Source organism: Protopterus annectens, chromosome 12.part0, assembly GCF_019279795.1.
Source record: "Protopterus annectens isolate FY-2018-M chromosome 12.part0, PAN1.0, whole genome shotgun sequence".
Classification (NCBI taxonomy): domain Eukaryota; kingdom Metazoa; phylum Chordata; order Ceratodontiformes; family Protopteridae; genus Protopterus; species Protopterus annectens.
Genome location: NC_056746.1, coordinates 121,956,958 through 121,979,855, shown reverse-complemented (window position 1 = coordinate 121,979,855; position 22,898 = coordinate 121,956,958). Strand labels below are relative to the sequence as shown.

The 22,898-nt window shown below is 42.4% G+C and overlaps 1 protein-coding gene across 7 annotated transcripts in view; it reads right to left on the bottom strand.

Annotated features, from left to right (window-relative positions):
* The window catches only part of CIITA (class II major histocompatibility complex transactivator), an 851,446-nt gene that overhangs the window by 53,979 nt on the left and 774,569 nt on the right, over nucleotides 1-22,898 (bottom strand). For 6 of the 7 annotated variants that reach the window (XM_044089141.1, XM_044089142.1, XM_044089144.1 and 3 more), the window contains 2 exons: nucleotides 15,759-15,842; nucleotides 12,938-13,021 (listed from right to left, as the gene is read on the bottom strand). In XM_044089141.1, coding sequence (XP_043945076.1) covers nucleotides 12,938-13,021; nucleotides 15,759-15,842 — 168 coding nt within the window. The remainder of the gene's footprint in view (nucleotides 1-12,937; nucleotides 13,022-15,758; nucleotides 15,843-22,898) is intronic. The other variant, XM_044089145.1, reaches the window with a different exon arrangement.

Below are 22,898 nucleotides of genomic sequence, written 5' to 3'. Positions count from 1 at the left end.
CACACATACACACACACACACACACACACAGTCAGATACTGGGTAAATGCATGACGCATATATGCTTTTTGTATCATTTGACAGGAATTATTTATGTATACTGTATTCTATTATTGTGGTACATTATTGTATGCATCTTGCATGTACTAAACATGCTACGGTATTACTACTGTACCAATTAAGAACAGCAGAACAGCTTCAAGAGTGCCAAAAAACTAAAAGTAAACCACAAAAAGCACACGAAGCAATATGATCAATAACATTTGCTTAGAGCTTTCATCCAAAATATAAAAAGAGCTTCTTCAATAGTACATTTAAATGTGAAAACACATCACTTAATTCAAAAAACATGTGACTAAAACATCAATTAGCTTACAAAAGAGTGAACTGAATAAATATAAAACACAGTAAAAATATTCTTAAGGTCCATAAAAATAAGATCGAGCCCCTCTTCAGACCTATAGTTTTTGCTGCATGTTCTGTTACTAAAAGTATCTCTATTTATTTAGATTATTTGATTACTCCTATGCTACAAAAGTTATCTTCATTTATTAAAGATTACTAAAGATTAATGGGACTTCAAAGATATAAAGTTAGGTTATTTGTATTTACGACAGAAATGTTTATTTTGTTTACTGTAGACCTACAATCTTTATACATATCCATCCCTAGTGCAGAGAGACTTGAATATCTCAGATTATACCATGACCCCCCATTAATATTCCAAAACGTGCACGCTGATTGGCCAGCGTGCACGTTGAATCGACTTATACTAATGGAAAAAGGTCCGGTCGTCCAGACTTTCCATTAGTATAAGTCTCTTTAAAACGCTGTCTCGCTATGTTAAAAGAGTTTAACATAGCGACACGGTTTAAAAAGCAACGGAGATCTCCGTTTGCTTTTTAAACTGTCTCGCTATGTTAAACTCCTTTAACATAGCGACACAATATGTAAAAAGCAACGGAGATCTTGCTTTCTCCTTTGCTTTTTTTTTTTACACTTGTCTCGCTATGTTAAATGTGTTTAACATAGCGAGACAGCTTTAAAATACAACGGACATCTCCGTTGCTTATTTTAAAGCATCTCGCCATGTTAAACCCATTTAACATAGCGAAACAGTAAAAGCAACGGAGATCTTGCTTTCTCTGTTGCTTTTGGCCACAGCTCTGATGTACTGCGTAGGCATGCGCAGTACATCAGAACTGCCGCGGATAACAGACAGTTGCAGAAGGGCGGCAAAGAGGCATTATACAATGCCATTATTTAAGAAAAGTAATTATTTCTTTTCTTAAATAATGTCATAGTATAATAGCAATAACCCACTTCTGGGTGTGGGTAATGCGAGATTTACCCACGGTTGTCTTTCTTTGGTCCCGAGGGCGAAACCGTGGGTAAATCCCGCATTACCCACACCCAGGCGTGGGTTATTGCTATATTATATTTGACTAAAAATACTAGATTGCATAGTAACAGTATTAATACTGTGTTTATTAATGAGTTTAGTTTTGAATATTTTTTTATTTTTAATAAGGTTTATTATCAACAAATTAAGTGGGTTGTTATGGGGTGGTTGTAACCTCATCCTATACCATTACTATTATGGAACCATAGGAAAAGGAAATGCTGAGGAAATGCCGACAGAGAATACAGAATACGAGCGCGCTCAATTTTATGCTGGTTTTGTGGATGCTCTCTCTTTTCATTGGAAAGCTATATATGAGGAATGTCAGGACTTTTTAAGTCATCTTAATGAAACCACTATTTTGATTTCAGTTTATAATATGATGAATATGTACCAAAGTTATTTTTTTACAAATCAGCATTACAATTAACTCTTTAAGTACTGCATTTGATAGTCCACTGTTTTAGAAAGCAACTATGGTAAATAACTGATTGTCTTATAATAATTATCACCCTAAATTTATCAAGGATAATATTCCTAGAGGTCAATTTATTAGGCTTTGTGTTTTATTACAAATGATATCTTATTTTTTAATAAGTTGCAATTAATCAAATAAATGTTTGTTAAAAGAGGATAAAAAAATAAGTACATCTGGATCGTACAGTTCAGCAGGTTATCGCCAAGAGACATACTGATGAGGTTTAATTTAAAAAGGTTAGTAATGAACTGGATTACTGTTCGAGAAAACTACCATGTTATATTAATATATCAGCAGATAATACATTTATATCTTTCGTCTTATGGAACAACTAGAATATTTTAAAGGCAACTCCCATTTATATCCTACAGTAGTTTGTTTATAAAAAGGAGTACACAGTCAAAGACTAAAGTTATACAGAGTGACCCCCAGAGAAAGCTATATTCCCCTGTGTAAGATGTAACGTTTGTCATTATACGCAAAATGACAAGTATATGTTTTAATCACACTATAACCTTACATTGTGTGCTAAAGCCAGATTTACTTTCATTCTGATGGTCTGGTGTATTTTGCATTATGTGGAGGCTTTGAAGCATATTATGTTGGTACAACAACAAGGACATTTTTAAAAATGGATCCTAGAAAACTTGTATGATAATAAAATCGGAAACATTAATAATGCATAATACAGACACATATTAGAATATCCTGGTCAAGAAATTGTGTATAAAGATATGACAGAAGGTAATTTTAAAAATATTACTGACCAAAAAGAAACATTATGGCAGTTGATGCTACAAGCCGATAAGATCCCTGGCTTAAATGGTACACTAGCCTTCTTCTACAGGAGCATGCAGATATTCACTTGTTGGTTCATAATTTCATAGGAGGTTACAAGGCTAACGGCCCTAGAGCCCTTACAGGCTAGCCATATTTATGCTGAGTTGCCCCATTTGATGGTGGTTAGGTGAGTGAAATTTGCAGAGGTAAGAGTCTATGGTAGTTAATACCAATTTCCTCTGTCCAGGAGGGATATGGGTGCCACCCCAGGAGTGAATTTGCGGTCACCCATCCATTGATCTAGGATGTGTTTCAAGAGGGTCAGAGAGGGCCTCTGTTTCACGTCAATTGGAAGCTTATTCCAGAGAAGTGGCAGTCTCTGGGAGATGACTCTATCTCTCCAGCATGACCTGTTCATGTTAGAGGATAGGTCAACATCCATAAAATCCAATCATTACCACCAGGAGGGAATGCCATTCACTGCCCTAATAAGAGAGGAGGTTTCTAATGGTCATTCAAGCCTACTTCTTACAGCTGGCCTCTCAAATAGTGGTCCTGTTACTTGATCCGAGATCATCTGCACAGCAGTCTGGCCTGCAGCTTCTATCCCAGTACGGCCAGCTACCTCACAGCCACATTCATTCAAAACAGAACATTTCTAACTCGGAACACCTCTTACAAAAATAAATGCAAATGTATCTGCCACAATAGGACCATTACAGACAGTAGGATTCTACCTAGGTACTACATAACTGTGACATGATTCATTTACACAACCCATCACCTACAGTGTACACTCTTATTCTAGAATAAGCCCTGTCCACTGTGTGGTGTTTTTTACACAAACTCATGGATCCTGTTGTGCCCATCCATTTGAAGTGGTCCAACAGTGCACGTGTGAATGTAGTTCTTCATGCCATACTCCTGCACCCAGCAGATATCAGAGTATCTACAGCAGCATCTGTCTCCTGTGGAGAGAGTACCTACATTGGCTCATAAAGTAGTACTAGGGTACCCACCCGTGTAGGCCAATTTAAGCCCAGCCAATTCTTAAAATTAAGGTATATTGTTGGAGTTTACATTTGCCTAACCCTTTTCAAGATCTGTATTTATAAATTACTCCAGTGATAATTACTAGATCAAAACATATATATTTGGACGGGATGAATGCTTTGGGATAAAGCATTTAAAATATCCTTCTGTCCATCAGTAATATGGGGGGTCTTCTGGGGTAAAATTCCTATTTCCCATCCAGTGATGCAAGAAATACTTGAATATGGTCAAGGCTTTGTTTTATTTGGATGGGGAGTCTGTTACAAAGACGTGGTATCCCCTGCAAGATATAGGTGTTCCCCAAACTGTTCTGTTAATATTCTAGAAGAGGTTTAGGTTCCTGGATACAGTACTTCTGATACCATTTGACTTGAGAGTGTGAAGTAATTACATCAGTAATGGGTCAGAGGATGCCTTGCATATTAGACACAGGTCAAGTCTTAGCAGTCTTCAAGAGACCAAATATATAGATATGGCTTACAGGCAATCCAAGTAGGACATATTGTTTATGCCTTGTATTCCTTTTGTAAGGGATCTCCAGTGGTTGTGTGGGGTTGGACAGGTACATGCCAAAAAGGGCATTATGCTCAATGATTATCCTAATAAGGGCCAAATAATGGCGGACAATGACATTCGGGGATCTTGAAGCAATCACCTTGTTTATGAGCTGCTTAATACAGAAGGACTTCCTTAGCACAGTGGACAAATTGATGGACTTAGGTCAGTGTTCACAAAACTTCCCAAATCATTAACTACCGGGTCATCTTGGGGGGGGGGGGGGTGGAGGAGAAGTTATTAATGTGACAGTTCCCTCACTGGCTAGTGAGGCTATTCTGTACAATTACCCAAATACCTTTGTTTACTGGTATGCTGTCTAGCTCCACTGTCAGTCCTGCAACTACACAGATTCATTTTAAGACCCCATGAATAAAGTACATTAATCCTCTGTACCACATATTCTGGAGCTGTACTTTACCATGATAGCATTATCTGTAGGTCTGTAGTAGTGCCACTAGAAATACATATGCTGGTGACAGTTTTGTATACAGAGTAGGTCAGTCGACATGATTCTGTCTGCTTCATACACATAGAAGAATTTTGCCATAGTCTCATACATACAGACGGCCAACACTACTTGTGATTAGGGGCAGCTGCTCCTTCTTAACAGTACAGTGAGGTAACACTGTCCAGAGTCTCTCAGATCTGCACAATGTTAGGACAGTGAGGTAACACTGCCTAGAGTCTCTGAAATCTGGACAATGCTAGAGCAGTGAGGAAATACTGTCCAGAGTCTCTGAAATCTGCACAATGTTAGGGCAGTGAGGTAACACAGCCCAGAGTCTCTGAAATCTGCACAATGTTAGGGCAGTGAGGTAACACTGCCCAAAGTCTCTGAAATCTGGACAATGTTAGAGCAGTGAGGTAACACTGCCCAGAGTCTCTGAAATCTGGACAATGTTAGAGCAGTGAGGTAACACTGCCCAGAGTCTCTGAAATCTGGACAATGTTAGGGCAGTGAGGTAACACTGCCCAGAGTCTCTGAAATCTGCACAATGTTAGGGCAGTGAGGTAACACTGCCCAGAGTCTCTGAAATCTGCACAATGTTAGGGCAGTGAGGTAACACTGCCCAGAGTCTCTGAAATGTGGACAATGTTAGTGTAGTGAGGTAACACTGCCCAGAGACTCTGAAATCTAGACAATGTTAGGCCAGTGAGGTAACACTGCCCAGAGTCGCTGAAATCTGGACAATGTTAGTGCAGTGAACACTGCCCAGCGTCTCTGAAATCTCGACAATGTTAGGGCAGTGAGGTAACACTGCCCAGAGTCTCTGAAATCTGGACAATGTTAGGGCAGTGAGGTAACACTGCCCAGAGTCTCTGAAATCTGCACAATGTTAGGGCAGTGAGGTAACACTGTCCAGAGTCTCTGAAATCTGCACAATGTTAGGGCAGTGAGGTAACACTGCCCAGAGTCTCTGAAACCTGCACAATGTTAGGGCAGTGAGGTAACACTGCCCAGAGTCTCTGAAATCTGCACAATGTTAGGGCAGTGAGGTAACACTGCCCAGAGTCTCTGAAATCTGCACAATGTTAGAGCAGTGAGGTAACACTGCCCAGAGTCTCTGAAATCTGCACAATGTTAGAGCAGTGAGGTAACACTGCCCAGAGTCTCTGAAATCTGGAAAATGTTAGGGTAGTGAGGTAACACTGCCCAGAGTCTCTGAAATCTGCACAATGTTAGAGCAGTGAGGTAACACTGCCCAGAGTCTCTGAAATCTGCACAATGTTAGGGCAGTGAGGTAACACTGCCCAGAATCTCTGAAATCTGGACAATGTTAGTGCAGTGAACACTGCCCAGCGTCTCTGAAATCTCGACAATGTTAGGGCAGTGAGTTAACACTGCCCAGAGTCTCTGAAATCTGGACAATGTTAGTGCAGTGAACACTGCCCAGCGTCTCTGAAATCTGCACAATGTTAGGGCAGTGAGGTAACACTGCCCAGAGTCTCTGAAATCTGCACAATGTTAGAGCAGTGAGGTAACACTGCCCAGAGTCCCTGAAATCTGGACAATGTTAGGGCAGTGAGGTAACACTGTCCAGAGTCTCTGAAATCTGCACAATGTTAGGGCAGTGAGGTAACACTGCCCAGAGTCTCTGAAATCTGCACAATGTTAGAGCAGTGAGGTAACACTGCCCAGAGTCTCTGAAATCTGCACAATGTTAGGGCAGTGAGGTAACACTGCCCAGAGTCTCTGAAATCTGCACAATGTTAGGGCAGTGAGGTAACACTGCCCAGAGTCTCTGAAATCTGCACAATGTTAGGGCAGTGAGGTAACACTGCCCAGAGTCTCTGAAATCTGCACAATGTTAGGGCAGTGAGGTAACACTGTCCAGAGTCTCTGAAATCTGCACAATGTTAGGGCAGTGAGGTAACACTGCCCAGAGTCTCTGAAATCTGCACAATGTTAGAGCAGTGAGGTAACACTGCCCAGAGTCTCTGAAATCTGGACAATGTTAGGGCAGTGAGGTAACACTGCCCAGAGTCTCTGAAATCTCGACAATGTTAGGGCAGTGAGGTAACACTGCCCAGAGTCTCTGAAATCTGGACAATGTTAGGGCAGTGAGGTAACACTGCCCAGAGTCTCTGAAATCTGGACAATGTTAGGGCAGTGAGGTAACACTGCCCAGTGTCTCTGAAACCCGCAATAATGTTAGCAACAGTGTAACACTGCCCGTCACTAATCTGGACAATGTTGAGTTGATGAACACTTTTAAGCGTCCTCTGAAATCTCGACAATGTGGGGCAGTGAGTTTGTTTGTGAGTCCATTTTCAGTAGACAGGAAAACATACAAAAAATTAATAAACTTTACAAAGTAAGAAGCAAAATTGTTACATTATACTACTTAAAGTAAACAATAACAATAATATACATGTAAAGATAGACAGTAGCTGGTTTTTGGGGGAGACATGGTATACAGAGTCATGTAGGGGAGGCTGAGGCTGAAAAATGTTAGTCAGGGTTGGTACAGGAGCATAACCAGTAGTTACCGAGAAATAGCTTTCGATTCCTTTTAAAAAGTGGGAGTGAGGTCTGAGATGTAAGGTCAGGTGGTAGTTGACTCCATACTTTTCTGTCAGTTTTGATTTGGTAGTATTAATCAACATTTTGTTTGAGGAGCGTAGGTTCTTGAGGTTATTATATAGTAAAATGAAGCTACAAAGTGTAGGAGTGTTTCTAGGTTGATACAGGGTTTTATGGGCTATTGTAATTTGGTGAAATTGAAGCTGGTTAAATCTAGCAATATTATTATTAACACTGTCCAGAGTCTCTGAAACCTGCACAATGTTAGGGCAGTGAGGTAACACTGTCCAGAGTCTCTGAAATCTGCACAATGTTAGAACAGTGAGGTAACACTGCCCAGAGTCTCTGAAATCTGCACAATGTTAGGGCAGTGAGGTAACACTGCCCAGAGTCTCTGAAATCTGCACAATGTTAGGGCAGTGAGGTAACACTGCCCAGAGTCTCTGAAATCTGCACAATGTTAGGGCAGTGAGGTAACACTGCCCAGAGTCTCTGAAATCTGCACAATGTTAGAGCAGTGAGGTAACACTGTCCAGAGTCTCTGAAACCTGCACAATGTTAGGGCAGTGAGGTAACACTGCCCAGAGTCTCTGAAATCTGCACAATGTTAGAGCAGTGAGGTAACACTGCCCAGAGTCTCTGAAATCTGGACAATGTTAGGGCAGTGAGGTAACACTGCCCAGAGTCTCTGAAATCTGCACAATGTTAGAGCAGTGAGGTAACACTGCCCAGAGTCTCTGAAATCTGGACAATGTTAGGGCAGTGAGGTAACACTGCCCAGAGTCTCTGAAATCTGCACAATGTTAGGGCAGTGAGGTAACACTGCCCAGAGTCTCTGAAATCTGGACAATGTTAGGGCAGTGAGGTAACACTGCCCAGAGTCTCTGAAATCTGGACAATGTTAGGGCAGTGAGGTAACACTGCCCAGAGTCTCTGAAATCTGCACAATGTTAGGGCAGTGAGGTAACACTGCCCAGAGTCTCTGAAATCTGCACAATGTTAGGACAGTGAGGTAACACTGCCCAGAGTCTCTGAAATCTGCACAACGTTAGGGCAGTGAGGTAACACTGCCCAGAGTCTCTGAAATCTGCACAATGTTAGAGCAGTGAGGTAACACTGTCCAGAGTCTCTGAAATCTGCACAATGTTAGGGCAGTGAGGTAACACTGCCCAGAGTCTCTGAAACCTGCACAATGTTAGGGCAGTGAGGTAACACTGCCCAGAGTCACTGAAATCTGCACAATGTTAGGGCAGTGAGGTAACACTGCCCAGAGTCTCTGAAATCTGCACAATGTTAGGGTAGTGAGGTAACACTGCCCAGAGTCTCTGAAATCTGCACAATGTTAGGGCAGTGAGGTAACACTGCCCAGAGTCTCTGAAATCTGGACAATGTTAGGGCAGTGAGGTAACACTGCCCAGAGTCTCTGAAATCTGCACAATGTTAGTGCAGTGAGGTAACACTGTCCAGAGTCTCTGAAATCTGCACAATGTTAGGGCAGTGAGGTAACACTGCCCAGAGTCTCTGAAATCTGGACAATGTTAGAGCAGTGAGGTAACACTGCCCAGAGTCTCTGAAATCTGCACAATGTTAGGGCAGTGAGGTAACACTGCCCAGAGTCTCTGAAATCTGCACAATGTTAGGGCAGTGAGGTAACACTGCCCAGAGTCTCTGAAATCTGCACAATGTTAGGGCAGTGAGGTAACACTGCCCAGAGTCTCTGAAATCTGCACAATGTTAGAGCAGTGAGGTAACACTGCCCAGAGTCTCTGAAATCTGGACAATGTTAGGGCAGTGAGGTAACACTGCCCAGAGTCTCTGAAATCTGCACAATGTTAGGGCAGTGAGGTAACACTGCCCAGAGTCTCTGAAATCTGCACAATGTTAGGGCAGTGAGGTAACACTGCCCAGAGTCTCTGAAATCTGAACAATGTTAGAGCAGTGAGGTAACACTGTCCAGAGTCTCTGAAACCTGCACAATGTTAGGGCAGTGAGGTAACACTGCCCAGAGTCTCTGAAATCTGCACAATGTTAGAGCAGTGAGGTAACACTGCCCAGAGTCTCTGAAATCTGGACAATGTTAGGGCAGTGAGGTAACACTGCCCAGAGTTTCTGAAATCTGCACAATGTCAGGGCAGTGAGGTAACACTGCCCACAGTCTCTGAAATCTGCACAATGTTAGGGCAGTGAGGTAACACTGCCCAGAGTCTCTGAAATCTGCACAATGTTAGGGCAGTGAGGTAACACTGCCCAGAGTCTCTGAAATCTGCACAATGTTAGGGTAGTGAGGTAACACTGCCCAGAGTCTCTGAAATCTGGACAATGTTAGAGCAGTGAGGTAACACTGCCCAGAGTCTCTGAAATCTGGACAATGTTAGGGCAGTGAGGTAACACTGCCCAGAGTCTCTGAAATCTGCACAATGTTAGGGCAGTGAGGTAACACTGCCCAGAGTCTCTGAAATCTGCACAATGTTAGGGCAGTGAGGTAACACTGCCCAGAGTCTCTGAAATCTGCACAATGTTAGAGCAGTGAGGTAACACTGCCCAGAGTCTCTGAAATCTGCACAATGTTAGGGCAGTGAGGTAACACTGCCCAGAGTCTCTGAAATCTGCACAATGTTAGGGCAGTGAGGTAACACTGCCCAGAGTCTCTGAAATCTGGACAATGTTAGGGCAGTGAGGTAACACTGCCCAGAGTCTCTGAAATCTGCACAATGTTAGAGCAGTGAGGTAACACTGCCCAGAGTCTCTGAAATCTGGACAATGTTAGTGTAGTGAGGTAACACTGCCCAGAGACTCTGAAATATGGACAATGTTAGGGCAGTGAGGTAACACTGTCCAGAGTCTCTGAAATCTGGACAATGTTAGGGCAGTGAGGTAACACTGCCCACAGTCTCTGAAATCTGCACAATGTTAGGGCAGTGAGGTAACACTGCCCAGAGTCTCTGAAATCTGCACAATGTTAGAGCAGTGAGGTAACACTGCCCAGAGTCTCTGAAATCTGGACAATGTTAGGGCAGTGAGGTAACACTGCCCACAGTCTCTGAAATCTGGACAATGTTAGGGCAGTGAGGTAACACTGCCCAGAGTCTCTGAAATCTGGACAATGTTAGGGCAGTGAGGTAACACTGCCCAGAGTCTCTGAAATCTGCACAATGTTAGGGCAGTGAGGTAACACTGCCCAGAGTCTCTGAAATCTGCACAATGTTAGGGCAGTGAGGTAACACTGTCCAGAGTCTCTGAAATCTGCACAATGTTAGGGCAGTGAGGTAACACTGCCCAGAGTCTCTGAAATCTGGACAATGTTAGGGCAGTGAGGTAACACTGCCCAGAGTCTCTGAAATCTGGACAATGTTAGGGCAGTGAGGTAACACTGTCCAGAGTCTCTGAAATCTGCACAATGTTAGGGCAGTGAGGTAACACTGTCCAGAGTCTCTGAAATCTGCACAATGTTAGGGCAGTGAGGTAACACTGTCCAGAGTCTCTGAAATCTGCACAATGTTAGGGCAGTGAGGTAACACTGTCCAGAGTCTCTGAAATCTGCACAATGTTAGGGCAGTGAGGTAACACTGCCCAGAGTCTCTGAAATCTGCACAATGTTAGGGCAGTGAGGTAACACTGCCCAGAGTCTCTGAAATCTCGACAATGTTAGGGCAGTGAGGTAACACTGCCCAGAGTCTCTGAAATCTGCACAATGTTAGGGCAGTGAGGTAACACTGTCCAGAGTCTCTGAAATCTGCACAATGTTAGGGCAGTGAGGTAACACTGCCCAGAGTCTCTGAAATCTGGACAATGTTAGGGTAGTGAGGTAACACTGTCCAGAGTCTCTGAAATCTGGACAATGTTAGGGCAGTGAGGTAACACTGCCCAGAGTCTCTGAAATCTGCACAATGTTAGGGCAGTGAGGTAACACTGTCCAGAGTCTCTGAAATCTGCACAATGTTAGGGCAGTGAGGTAACACTGTCCAGAGTCTCTGAAATCTGCACAATGTTAGGGCAGTGAGGTAACACTGCCCAGAGTCTCTGAAATCTGCACAATGTTAGGGCAGTGAGGTAACACTGCCCAGAGTCTCTGAAATCTCGACAATGTTAGGGCAGTGAGGTAACACTGTCCAGAGTCTCTGAAATCTGCACAATGTTAGGGCAGTGATGTAACACTGTCCAGAGTCTCTGAAATCTGCACAATGTTAGGGCAGTGAGGTAACACTGTCCAGAGTCTCTGAAATCTGCACAATGTTAGGGCAGTGAGGTAACACTGCCCAGAGTCTCTGAAATCTGCACAATGTTAGGGCAGTGAGGTAACACTGCCCAGAGTCTCTGAAATCTGCACAATGTTAGGGCAGTGAGGTAACACTGCCCAGAGTCTCTGAAATCTGCACAATGTTAGGGCAGTGAGGTAACACTGCCCAGAGTCTCTGAAATCTGGACAATGTTAGGGTAGTGAGGTAACACTGTCCAGAGTCTCTGAAATCTGCACAATGTTAAGGGCTGCTTAATTAATGTCTAGCTATGTAACTGTAGTACATTAAAGGAGCAAAGAGCTTTTCAAAGGGATTCAATCATTTTCATAATCATCGAGATGAGAATGAATTAATACCCTCACAGCCAGGAAATGCTATGAATGTTGTAGGTGCAGCTGTTACAGATATAACTTTAAAAGTACAGACACAGAAACAGTATTCAGTGAAACTAACAATACAGACTATTCTCAAGATAATTTACCTTCCAGACAGTAACAAAGACTTATTGGTAGGCTGGCTCAAAATATATCAAAAAACAAATAAGCGAAAAGATAGCAGATACTTCCTGGTTGAGAAACACTGTGGTCAAATAAGGCAAAAATCATGTATTATCTTTTGAAGAGTGAGTCTCTGTTTCAGTTAACTCGCTTAATATTTGCCATTGGAACAGACAGTGCTCACTTTTTAATCCTTTCCGTAAACCCAAAGTCCTCAGGATATGATGGTGTAGAGGTGTAGATGGTAGCAGCATTCAGACTGAAAAAAACCTCTCTAGGTGTAGATCTACCTGTCCTGACTCACGCCATTCTTTGACGCTCCAAGACTCAGCAGCGCAAGTAAGCCCCTGACTTTTCATGTAAAGCCGCCAAGTTTCTAATGTTTTACTATCCCCTAACTCTGAAAATTAACAGCCCACAGTCACAGTTCTGGAGAGGGCAGCGCCTACAAAATAACACCGTCAGTTTAGCAAATGCTACACCTAGAGTTTTTTTCAGTCTGAATGCTGCTACCATCTGCACCATCATATCCTGAGGACTTTGGGCTTTATGGAAAGGAATAAAAAGTGAGAAGTGTCTGTTCCAATGGCAAATATTAAGTGAGTTAACCAAAACATAGACTCACTCTTGAAAAGTTAATCCATGATTTTGCCTTATCTGGCCACAGTGCTTCTCAACCAGGAAGTATCTGCTATATATTTTCGTTTATTTGTTTTTTGAGAGTTTGTTCGTTTTTGCAATGGCTCAAAATATATGCCATATGCTGTCACAACCCTATAATTTATTTTTTTCCCTGCCAGATGATTCTAGAAAAATTGATATACTTCAGTGATTAATGAGACGTGCATTGAGCACCCCCCAACATGACATCATTACGCTTTGAGTAGTTTAGTATGAGACACTTACTCTAATTCAGACAATGACTTCATTTCAGGGAGGGTTTCTGCCAAATATTCAGCTCCAGCATCGCTGATACAGTTGCTGTACAAACTGCAAAAGGAGACAAAAGGATTAACAAAGCCAGCAGATAATAAAAATAAAGAATTTTAACAGTCCCGTCCCCAGCATAAGCAATTCAAGTTGTATTGCCTTTTTGGTGTTCAGATAATTGTTTTAACTTTCCTGAATCTGTTTACAGTTTCTGCAAAATGCAAAATAAAGAGCCACAGAGTCTGCGCCAGACCGATCCCCTGACCTGACTAACAGAATATGGCACTCCAAATGAATACAGTGTTATTTAGCTGGTTATTAAAACTGGCAGTTTTTAAACACTGATATCCTTCAGTTTGTGAGCTAACACCATAAAGTCAGTCTGCTGACTCGCAGGAGCAAAGCCGTCACTAACTTCGGTTTTAGCTGGATGGGAAAGTGACAGTGATGATGGTGCCAACAGACATTCAAAGGGCGTTTAGTGGTCATTCAGGAGGAAAACTGCAAAAGAATCCATCGAAGCCTTGTTGATTAACAGTCAAAGTGCAAGTGGGATTTTAAATGGGATACAAAGCCCACAACACCTCATGCAGGGCGGCTGAACTCCTACAGCCTCCTGTATAATATAACTCAGAGGTCACCAAATCTTAGCAATAAGTTATAATAATTTCATCAGAGCTCTGTTTGTTCCATCAGTCCTGACTGAATGGGCATCAGTGAGTCAGTCTGCTATCCTCCTGAATGACTACTAAAAGCTCTTTGATTGGTTAAAGGCAACTTCTTCACTATCATTGGCTGCTTTCCTCCTGAATGACTACTAAAAGCTCTTTGATTGGCTATAGGCAACTTCACTGTTGGCACTAGCACACCAAGTAACACTGTTGGCTTCATGACGCAGGTTTCACTAATGGCCTCAGTGCATCAGGTATCACTGCTGAGACTGCCACAGCAGGTATCACTGCTGAGACTGCCACAGCAGGTATAACTGTTGACACTGCCACAGGAGGTAACACTGTTGGTATCAGTGCAGCAGGTAACACAGTTGCTATCAGTGCAGCAGGTAACACAGTTGCTATCAGTGCAGCAGGTAACACAGTTGCTATCAGTGCAGCAGGTAACACAGTTGCTATCAGTGCAGCAGGTAACACAGTTGCTATCAGTGCAGCAGGTAATACTGCTGAGACTGCCACAGCAGGTATCACTGCTGAGACTGCCACAGCAGGTATCACTGCTGAGACTGCCACAGCAGGTATCACTGCTGAGACTGCCACAGCAGGTATCACTGCTGAGACTGCCACAGCAGGTATCACTGCTGAGACTGCCACAGCAGGTATCACTGCTGAGACTGCCACAGCAGGTATCACTGCTGAGACTGCCACAGCAGGTATCACTGCTGAGACTGCCACAGCAGGTATCACTGCTGAGACTGCCACAGCAGGTATCACTGCTGAGACTGCCACAGCAGGTATCACTGCTGAGACTGCCACAGCAGGTATCACTGCTGAGACTGCCACAGCAGGTATCACTGCTGAGACTGCCACAGCAGGTATCACTGCTGAGACTGCCACAGCAGGTGTCACTGCTGAGACTGCCACAGCAGGTGTCACGGCTGAGACTGCCACAGCAGGTGTCACGGCTGAGACTGCCACAGCAGGTGTCACGGCTGAGACTGCCACAGCATGTGTCACGGCTGAGACTGCCACAGCAGGTGTCACGGCTGAGACTGTCACAGCAGGTAACACTGTGGAGACTACCATAGCAGGTAATACTGTTGGTATCAGTGCATCAGGTAACAGTTATCAGTGCAGCAGGTAATACTTTTGAGACTGCCACAGCAGGTATTCACTGCGGAGAATGCCACAGCAGGTATAACTGTTGAGACTACCACAGCAGGTAACACTGTCGAGACTCCCACAGCAGGTATCACTATTGAGACTGCGACAGCAGGTATCACTGTTGAGACTGCCACAACAGGTATCACTGCTGAGACTGCCACAGCAGGTATTACTGCTAAGAATGCCACAGCAGGTAACACTGCTGAAACTGCCACAGTAGGTGCCACTGCTGAAAATGCCACAGCAGGTAACACTGTTGAAACTGCCAAAGCAGGTAACACTGCTGAGAATGCCACAGCAGGTGTCACTGCTGAGAATACCACAGCAAGTAACACTGTTGAGACTGTCACAACAGGTATGACTGCTCAGACTGCTACAGCAGGTGCCACTGCTGAGAATGCCACAGCAGGTAACACTGTTGAAACTGCCACAACAAGTATCACTGCTGAGAATGTCACAGTGGGTATAACTGATGAGACTGCCACAGCAAGTTACACTGTTGAGACTGCCACATCAGGTATCACTATTGGCATCAGTTCAACAGGTAACACTTTTGGTATGAGCACAGCACATATCACTGATGGCGTAAATGCAGCAGGTATCACCATTTGCATCAGTGCAGCACAATTTACAGAAGGGAAAACATGTACCAACTATAAAATTCTGGAGTTGTTTCAAGACCTAGTGTTTTTGTTTTAATGTATAATTTGGTTTGTAGTTTTGCGAGTTTAACTGTCAGTATTTTGATGTTTAAGGCTGGGATACAGAGCTAGTTAAATCACTAACCCACATATAAAAAAAAAACAATAAATCACAAACCACAGACAAACCTCAAGTGAACTATATATCTTGCCTTGTTTTGGTCATCTTCTTCCAAAGTGTGTGCATTCAGTGTTGTTAGAAAAAAGTGATGCACAATTCATGTCAGAAAGAGTTGAGTGATGATGCTTTTATTAACTCACCTTAGGGTTTTTAGAGATATAAGGGATGGCAGAGCCTTTGCAAGTTTTTCCGCACTTTTGTCTGTGATACTGTTCTGAGACAAGCTGCAGTAACAAAAAACAGAAGACAGTGACTCATTAAGCAACCAACCTCCTGCATATGTTATTGGTAAATCCTGTTATTCGTTCAGCATTTTACTTTAACTTCTGCTTGATTTTACTGTTGTTAATTAAATATTATCGCCCAGCTTGTTCTGGTTTTCTATTCTTAGCTTAAACATAAATACATGCTTTATTAACTTTCTTTAGGAAAACGGTTTAATAATGTGGGTGGTTTAAAATCACAGTGCTATAATAATAACTTAAGTGTGCTGCATGGGGCCAAGATGTGAGGAGAAGTAAGCAAAGAGAGAAAGAAAAATGCCCGCAGATGTCTTCTTTCAAAGACAGGGAGAATGTATGCATTAGTTGTAAAGTAGTGTACTGAAATTACAAGGGACCCTACAATGTAAATTCCCCGTTTGCTGACATAGAATCACTCAGGCTCCGGTAGAACAAGTGAAATGGCCAAAAAGATAAAAATGACCTCCGGTATCAGCCAGGACATTTTTTCCAACTAATAAGTAGTCTTCCAGCACTGCACCTATTACACAGGACCAAATACAAAGGATCATAGGAGGTTACTAGGCTATTGGCACCAACGCTTCTACAAGCCTAGCCATGTAATACCCTTGTTCCCTTATGGACAAAAATATACAGTCTATGTTTGTGCACAAATCTAAGATCAGCACCGGCTGCCCCTGTCTAAGAGGGACAGAGGTGAAACTCCTGGTGTAAATTTACGTTTTCCCATCCAAATGTCCAGGTTACACTTAAATAGGGTCATTCAGGAGCTCGCCCAAAGACTCTTGGACTTTTTTTTAACACAAATGCTCTGGAGCAGACAGTCTGCACCCCCACAAGGGGCTCTAATATCCTTGCCACAGTGCTTACCAATATGTGGGATCACTGCACCACCCATGTGTGGAGTCTTCCCTGGTAAAGTACGATCATAAACCAGTCTTGTTCTAAGTAACAATCATACCTGACCCACCTTCAGGAGAAAAACGTTAAAAAAAATTCTCCAAAGCAAACAACAGCCTACTGACCAGTGGCATCAATAGTTTCAGACCCCCTGCAAACAGTGACAGCAATGACCCCTATACTGAGGTCTACACAAATGTCCTGTATAAACGGGTTCCTATGAGTTCACCGACAGTTCAGAACATCGACACTCACATCTTTGACACCAAATCATCGACTGTTCATAACATCGACATTTCAGGTAAGCGATCTTCCCCCTTGCAGGACCCATGGTAGCACTTGTTTCTCTGTTACGAAGTTAAGGACAACGCTGTCAGGGTAAATTGTAAAGAGTCACGTAAACCTTAGGCGTTGTAACAGAGAAACAAGTGCTACCATGGTTCCTGCAAAGGGGAAGATCGCTTACATGAAATGTCGATGTTATGAACAGTCGATGATTTGGTGTCGAAGATGTGAGTGTCGATGTCCTGAACTGTTGGTGAACTCATAGGAACCCGTATAAACACCTCTATAATTGTACAGACTCAGCCGTACTGGAATGGATCAAATCAAGATCCTCATGAAAATATAATCCACCCTGGTAGACATCCAGCACCTTTTTGCTCCTGAGGTTGGGTCAGGTATGATTGTTACTTAGAATGAGACTGATTTATGATTGGACTTAAAGAGGGAGGGCATTGTGACAAAGGGGGATACTGCCAGCACAGCTATATGGAATTTTGTAAATAATTATATGTCATTTGTAAATATCAACATAATTTATATAAGATGCTTGTGTTACAAATGTATTAGAACTGTATGTCATGTGTATATCAGACTGCTGGTACAGAAGTGTATGTTGAAAAGGTTTTTGCAAAGTGCTTGTGCTTAAAATGTAACCACAGTGTGCCCTGCTGTAAGAGAACAGAAATGTACATGCATTATTGTAACTGTTTAAATGTATATATTTTAACAGTGAAAACTGGAATAAAGGAGGTTAACCAGAAAAATAGCTGAACTTAAATTACTTTATGCCTACACAATAAAAGATGGTATCTTTCAGTTTTCAGTGCAACAAGAGACGCAGAGTTTGTGCTGAGAAGCACTCTGTACTGCCTTTGGAGTGAACTAATTACTACCTCAACGTATGAAGGAATGTAATTGTTTTGTGACTTCCAGCATCTGCCAAGGATCTGAGGTCTATGTATTTTCACAGGTAGATGCTAAATACTGCCAAGCTTCCAGCAGTGTGGGTTTCACCTGGGACAGAGTCAGATGACAAGAAATTATGTCATTCTGCAAGCTATCCCAGCAGTAATATTTGAGATATTAATTTGAGAAGTCTCTTAGAGAGACAGGGCATTCTGTATTCTGTCTTGGACCTGACAAGACCCATTCACCACATCTGTCTTGCTCTGATGAAGTAGGTTACTAGGGAATAGTATAATTCTATTAGATATAGTTAGGAAAATAACAAAGCTTAGTTTAGATATGTTTTCTTTATTTATTTGAGACTGTCCTGCAATGTTGTTTTGAATATTGTGATGCTGAACTCTGATGTCACTGTGAATATACACAGAGTATTATTAAATATATTTAAACCTTTCATTGTGGCTGATCTGTGTAGAAATATTTAAGTTTTTAAAGTACTTGCATATTTATTTGGTAACACTGTGTGGGCCACTTGTAATAGCCTTTCTCTTGCCTTGCTCTTGGTCAAACTACCATTTGTATTAATATTAATATTACACAGCTAGAACTGGATACCCTGTGTTAAGGACCTTAAAGTAACTGATAAGGAGCTGGGTAGTGGTAACCTTATAGTCTGGGCAAGAGGGGGGCATAGCTAGTAAACCTGTGCCAGCCTTTCCCAGGTGTGTGTGTGTGTGTGTGTGTGTGTGTGTGTGTGTGTGCATGTAAATCAAACCTCAAAGAGTGTGTGTGGCAGCTACTTGGGCAGGGACATGAAGCACTGGTTGGACAGAGAGGGTGCTGGAGGTCTTGGCTTGGCCACTCAGCTGAGATCTCAACTCTATAGCTGTGCCAGCAGGGAGTCTTACTGGGGATCTGGAGAAAGAGGGAGAAACTAACCCCGGACTGACTGTAGTCTCTGTGTGCTCTTACAAGAAATTGCAATTGATGCAGAGAGCTGCACCTGGAAATACTGTATGTGTACCTATTATTCTCACAGTGTACATCCCCCGGTGCCAGTGGTGAGGACTGAGGCTCCTTGATTACTGTTCCAGTGGTGGGCCTTCATAGGCTCCACATATACGGTGGTGCAGCGATCCCTCATGTTGGTAAGCACTATGTCAGCAATGTTACAGCCCCTTGTGGTGGTGCTGTCTGCTCCAGTGCATTTGTGTTAACAAAGACCAGGAATCTTTGGATGAGCGTGTTTGTGCTCATATAAATTACCCAATCGATGAAGGATAGTTAAAGTTACCCATGACCAGGGTACTTGGCTGTACTGAGAATGACTCAAGTAGGTCCAAGTAGGCTGCGTAATTTTTGTGGTTCAAGGTGGAGGACCTATAGTTAACAATGACGGGAGGGGGGGGCGGTCTTTCCTAAAGTTAGCTGGACTTGTAGTAACTCTATGGAGTCATAGTGTTTAATCAGTCTAGGGGTGTATTTGTCTTTAATGAAGATGGATACCCCTCCTCCCTTGGTTATTTCATGTTCATTTTGTGGTCTGAATGTGTGGAAGGCATTATAGCCCTGCATGGCTGAGGTACTCTAAGGCCTTGAACCATGTTTCTATGACTGTGCAGACATCAACACCTTCCCGGGGGAGAAGTGCTTCAAGTGAGTGCAGTTTGTGATTTAGACTCCTAGCATTAAGCAGCGTAATGCTGAGTTTGTTTCTGGATGATATATTTTATGTTGGGAATTTTGCTCTTATGACATTGTCTAAAAAGGTACTATGGGGGAGGGAAGCACCTCTGCCAACAAACTAAAGCCTAGAGGTGACAGGTGAAGACCATCTCTGGCAAAGCAGTGTGGTCTGTCGACCATATCATCCTAGGCTGTCAGATACGGGATCCTCCTGATTTACACCAGAAGCTAAGCCAGTTTTTAAAGTCAGTCATTTTCTGCTTTTACTGTGGCATCATCCTGGGTGAAGGAAGAATGCTACTTAGGCTAGGGACATGCCTGCCTAGGTCACATAATCTGAAAGTTCCATCATGTCTCTCTTCTTATAGTCCAGTGAGGTACGTCTCAAGTCATTCACTCTAACATGTACTATGACAAAGTCATAACAGTACTTGTTGAGAGACTTGAATGCGTGCATGGTCTGATGGATCCTGGTACCAGACAGGTAGATGACAGTGACCTTCCCCTTGTCCAGCCTAGTCAGAGGGACATCTGTGTGTGTCACTATGGAGTCGCCTATGACCAAGACATTTGGTTTAGATATGTTTTGCCTTAGGGGCTTATTGGGTGAGACACCGATGCCTGTGTTATGTGTAGTGGATGCTGTTTGGACCGTATTGTATACAGAAGGTTTGTGCTTCGGAGGTCTCTACACTTTTGGTAGATTTCTAGTGACTACCTTTGCATGTATGGGTTTATGTGCTGTGTGCTTGGTATGTGTGGGAGGTGGAGTGTGGGTGCTGACAACCCGCTTGGTATTTGGTTTGTTGTTACATGAGAGAGCACTGATTCCAGATTCATAGTATAGATACATCTCTCACATATAGTGCTTGCAAGTTTTAGGAGAATTAGGTTGTCTATGTACATGAAGTAATTGCTACATTGCCTCAGGATGCCCATGTCAACCAGGCTGGCTGGAGAAACAGTGGGAAATTAACCTTCCATTGTGTCAGGTGTATTCTGTAATAAGTGGTGGAGGACTAGGTTCTGTTGAAGAACTAGTAATATCAGCTCATCTGTGGGAGGTTTAGGGGTAGAAACCTGCACCGGTGCCTCTCTGGGCAGCAGTGCATAACTGTGTTGAGTGCCGAGAAGCAGGGAAGCTTAAGAGGGTTCCTTAGCAGTTATCTGGGGAAAAATGTTACTTTTTTAGCATTTGCATCTATACCTGGTAGTGTTAACCCCTGTTGCAGGGTACGCAGCTACGAGAAAATGCTGTTTAAATCTCAGCTAAGTAAAAAAAAATTCAAACAATTCAACCAATAGGAAAGCCCAAAACTGAGCCTTTCCAGCAACCTCCAACTCAGATGGGTACTTCACTGCACGCTTCTGTCACAAGGGTGCAGGAGGGTCTTCTTAATGTAAGATGGCTGGCTTTAGTGCTCAGAAAATGCCAAACAGTCTAAGACTCAGCAAGTCTGCATCTAGCCTATGGTATAAATTGTTCAAGTACTGTAAATAGGCAGTGCAGAAAACACAGCCACAAACAATAAAAACAGTTTAAAGTAGGCGGCAAAACAGTTTAAATTAACATACCCTTTTGCATGAACAGTGACAAAGTACCATCCACTGAGTATTAGGTTCACAGATCAGTACTAGGCTAGCTACTCTTATGGGGCATTTTAAGCCTAGTCAATTACCTTATGCAGTAATCAAACCTGCACCTTGCGTATGTAAGGTAAACATCTTAACCGTTATACCAACTTCCCTCAGATAACTCTTGTAACATATTTTGTTCTTTTCTTCTAAAGATCTACCACTGAGGCTAAAGCCAAAAAGTTAGACATTATACAGTTTGGTTACACAGTATTTTATCTCTAACAATACAAATGAAAAAAGTGCAAAGTCTGCTTTTGTTAGTGTTAGATAAAAATAACCATTCTTCTGTTTGCATCTCTAGTTCTGAACCTCAGACCATCCGATTTAGAATTAGGTGCTGCTGTTTTATAATATTTATACATTAATTTATGAATTACAAATTCATTAAGATGCATATTGTTATAAAGTTTAGAAATGTTTTGATTTTTGTTTATTTCGGGTGCAGTAAGGTAGAACATTATATCCAAGAACTAATACCCCACTAACAGTTCAGCAAATTCATTTTCTAAAATCATTTCAGAGGTAAATGCAGCACAGACTCTGAAGTAAAAGGTTACACCCATGGTACATGACAGTAGCGCTAGTGCAGACTCACAAAACTGGATACACCTGTTCATTATAACCTGTAATTGTGTGACGCTATTTACATCTGCATTATACATTCCATCCCACCATTTCTCCAGCCAAGTTGCAAAAGAAGTGAACTAGTCATTGTGGAAGATTTTAGTGCTGAAATGTTAGGACCCAAGAAGTCACAAGTCATTCACGTATTCACTCACTACACCCTGTACAGGTAGTAAGCATACTGTTCGACACCACCTAAAAGCTAAGTGACTTTAAGAAAGACACTGTTTTTAGAAACTCCAAACACAAAACAGCACAACTACCAGGGCTTTCATCCAAAACAAAGTTACACAAACCAATGTGCCTCCCAAATTGTCTGCCGCCAGTAAAAATTTGTTCATCCTTTCTGCTCACATTTACTTTCAAATTACTGCCCCCACCAAAAAAAAAAAAAAATCAAGGCAAAACCTTTCCACATAACCTATATATATAAGAAGCCCCTGACCTTTCAAAGATCCCATTTTTATAAAGCATATAGGTGGGAAAAAGTTTTGGAAAAAATAGTCCTAACAAACTGCAACATCCTGCTGATCTGCAGATAAACCTAAGCATCCCTCTTAATCTCTTAGTGTGAGTACTCTGGACAAAGCCTAAAATAATGGGGGGGGGGGGGGGGGGGCACTTTTTAAACATTATTCTTATAAACTTATAAAGTTGCTAGAATAGCAGGGATTGTGTTAACATGCATTTTATGAAGAATATGAAGTTTGAAACTCAAATCTATGCCATTATTTAGTGATTTCAATCCTCAGCAGTTTGCCAGAAAACCATACATTTTCAGAGGAACAGATCAAAAATATGAGTCAAAAATCTGGGTGTTCTGTGAAAATATGGACAGTTGAGAGGCATGAACTTAAGAAAGGTAATTAGCTGCTCTGACTTTAGAACAACACTTTAAAAATGGCATCTATTCATGCTTCAAGGACATAGGACCGGCATTCAACAGTTAACATAGCATGTGAAACCTATAAATGCCACTAAAAATATATAAATACCAGC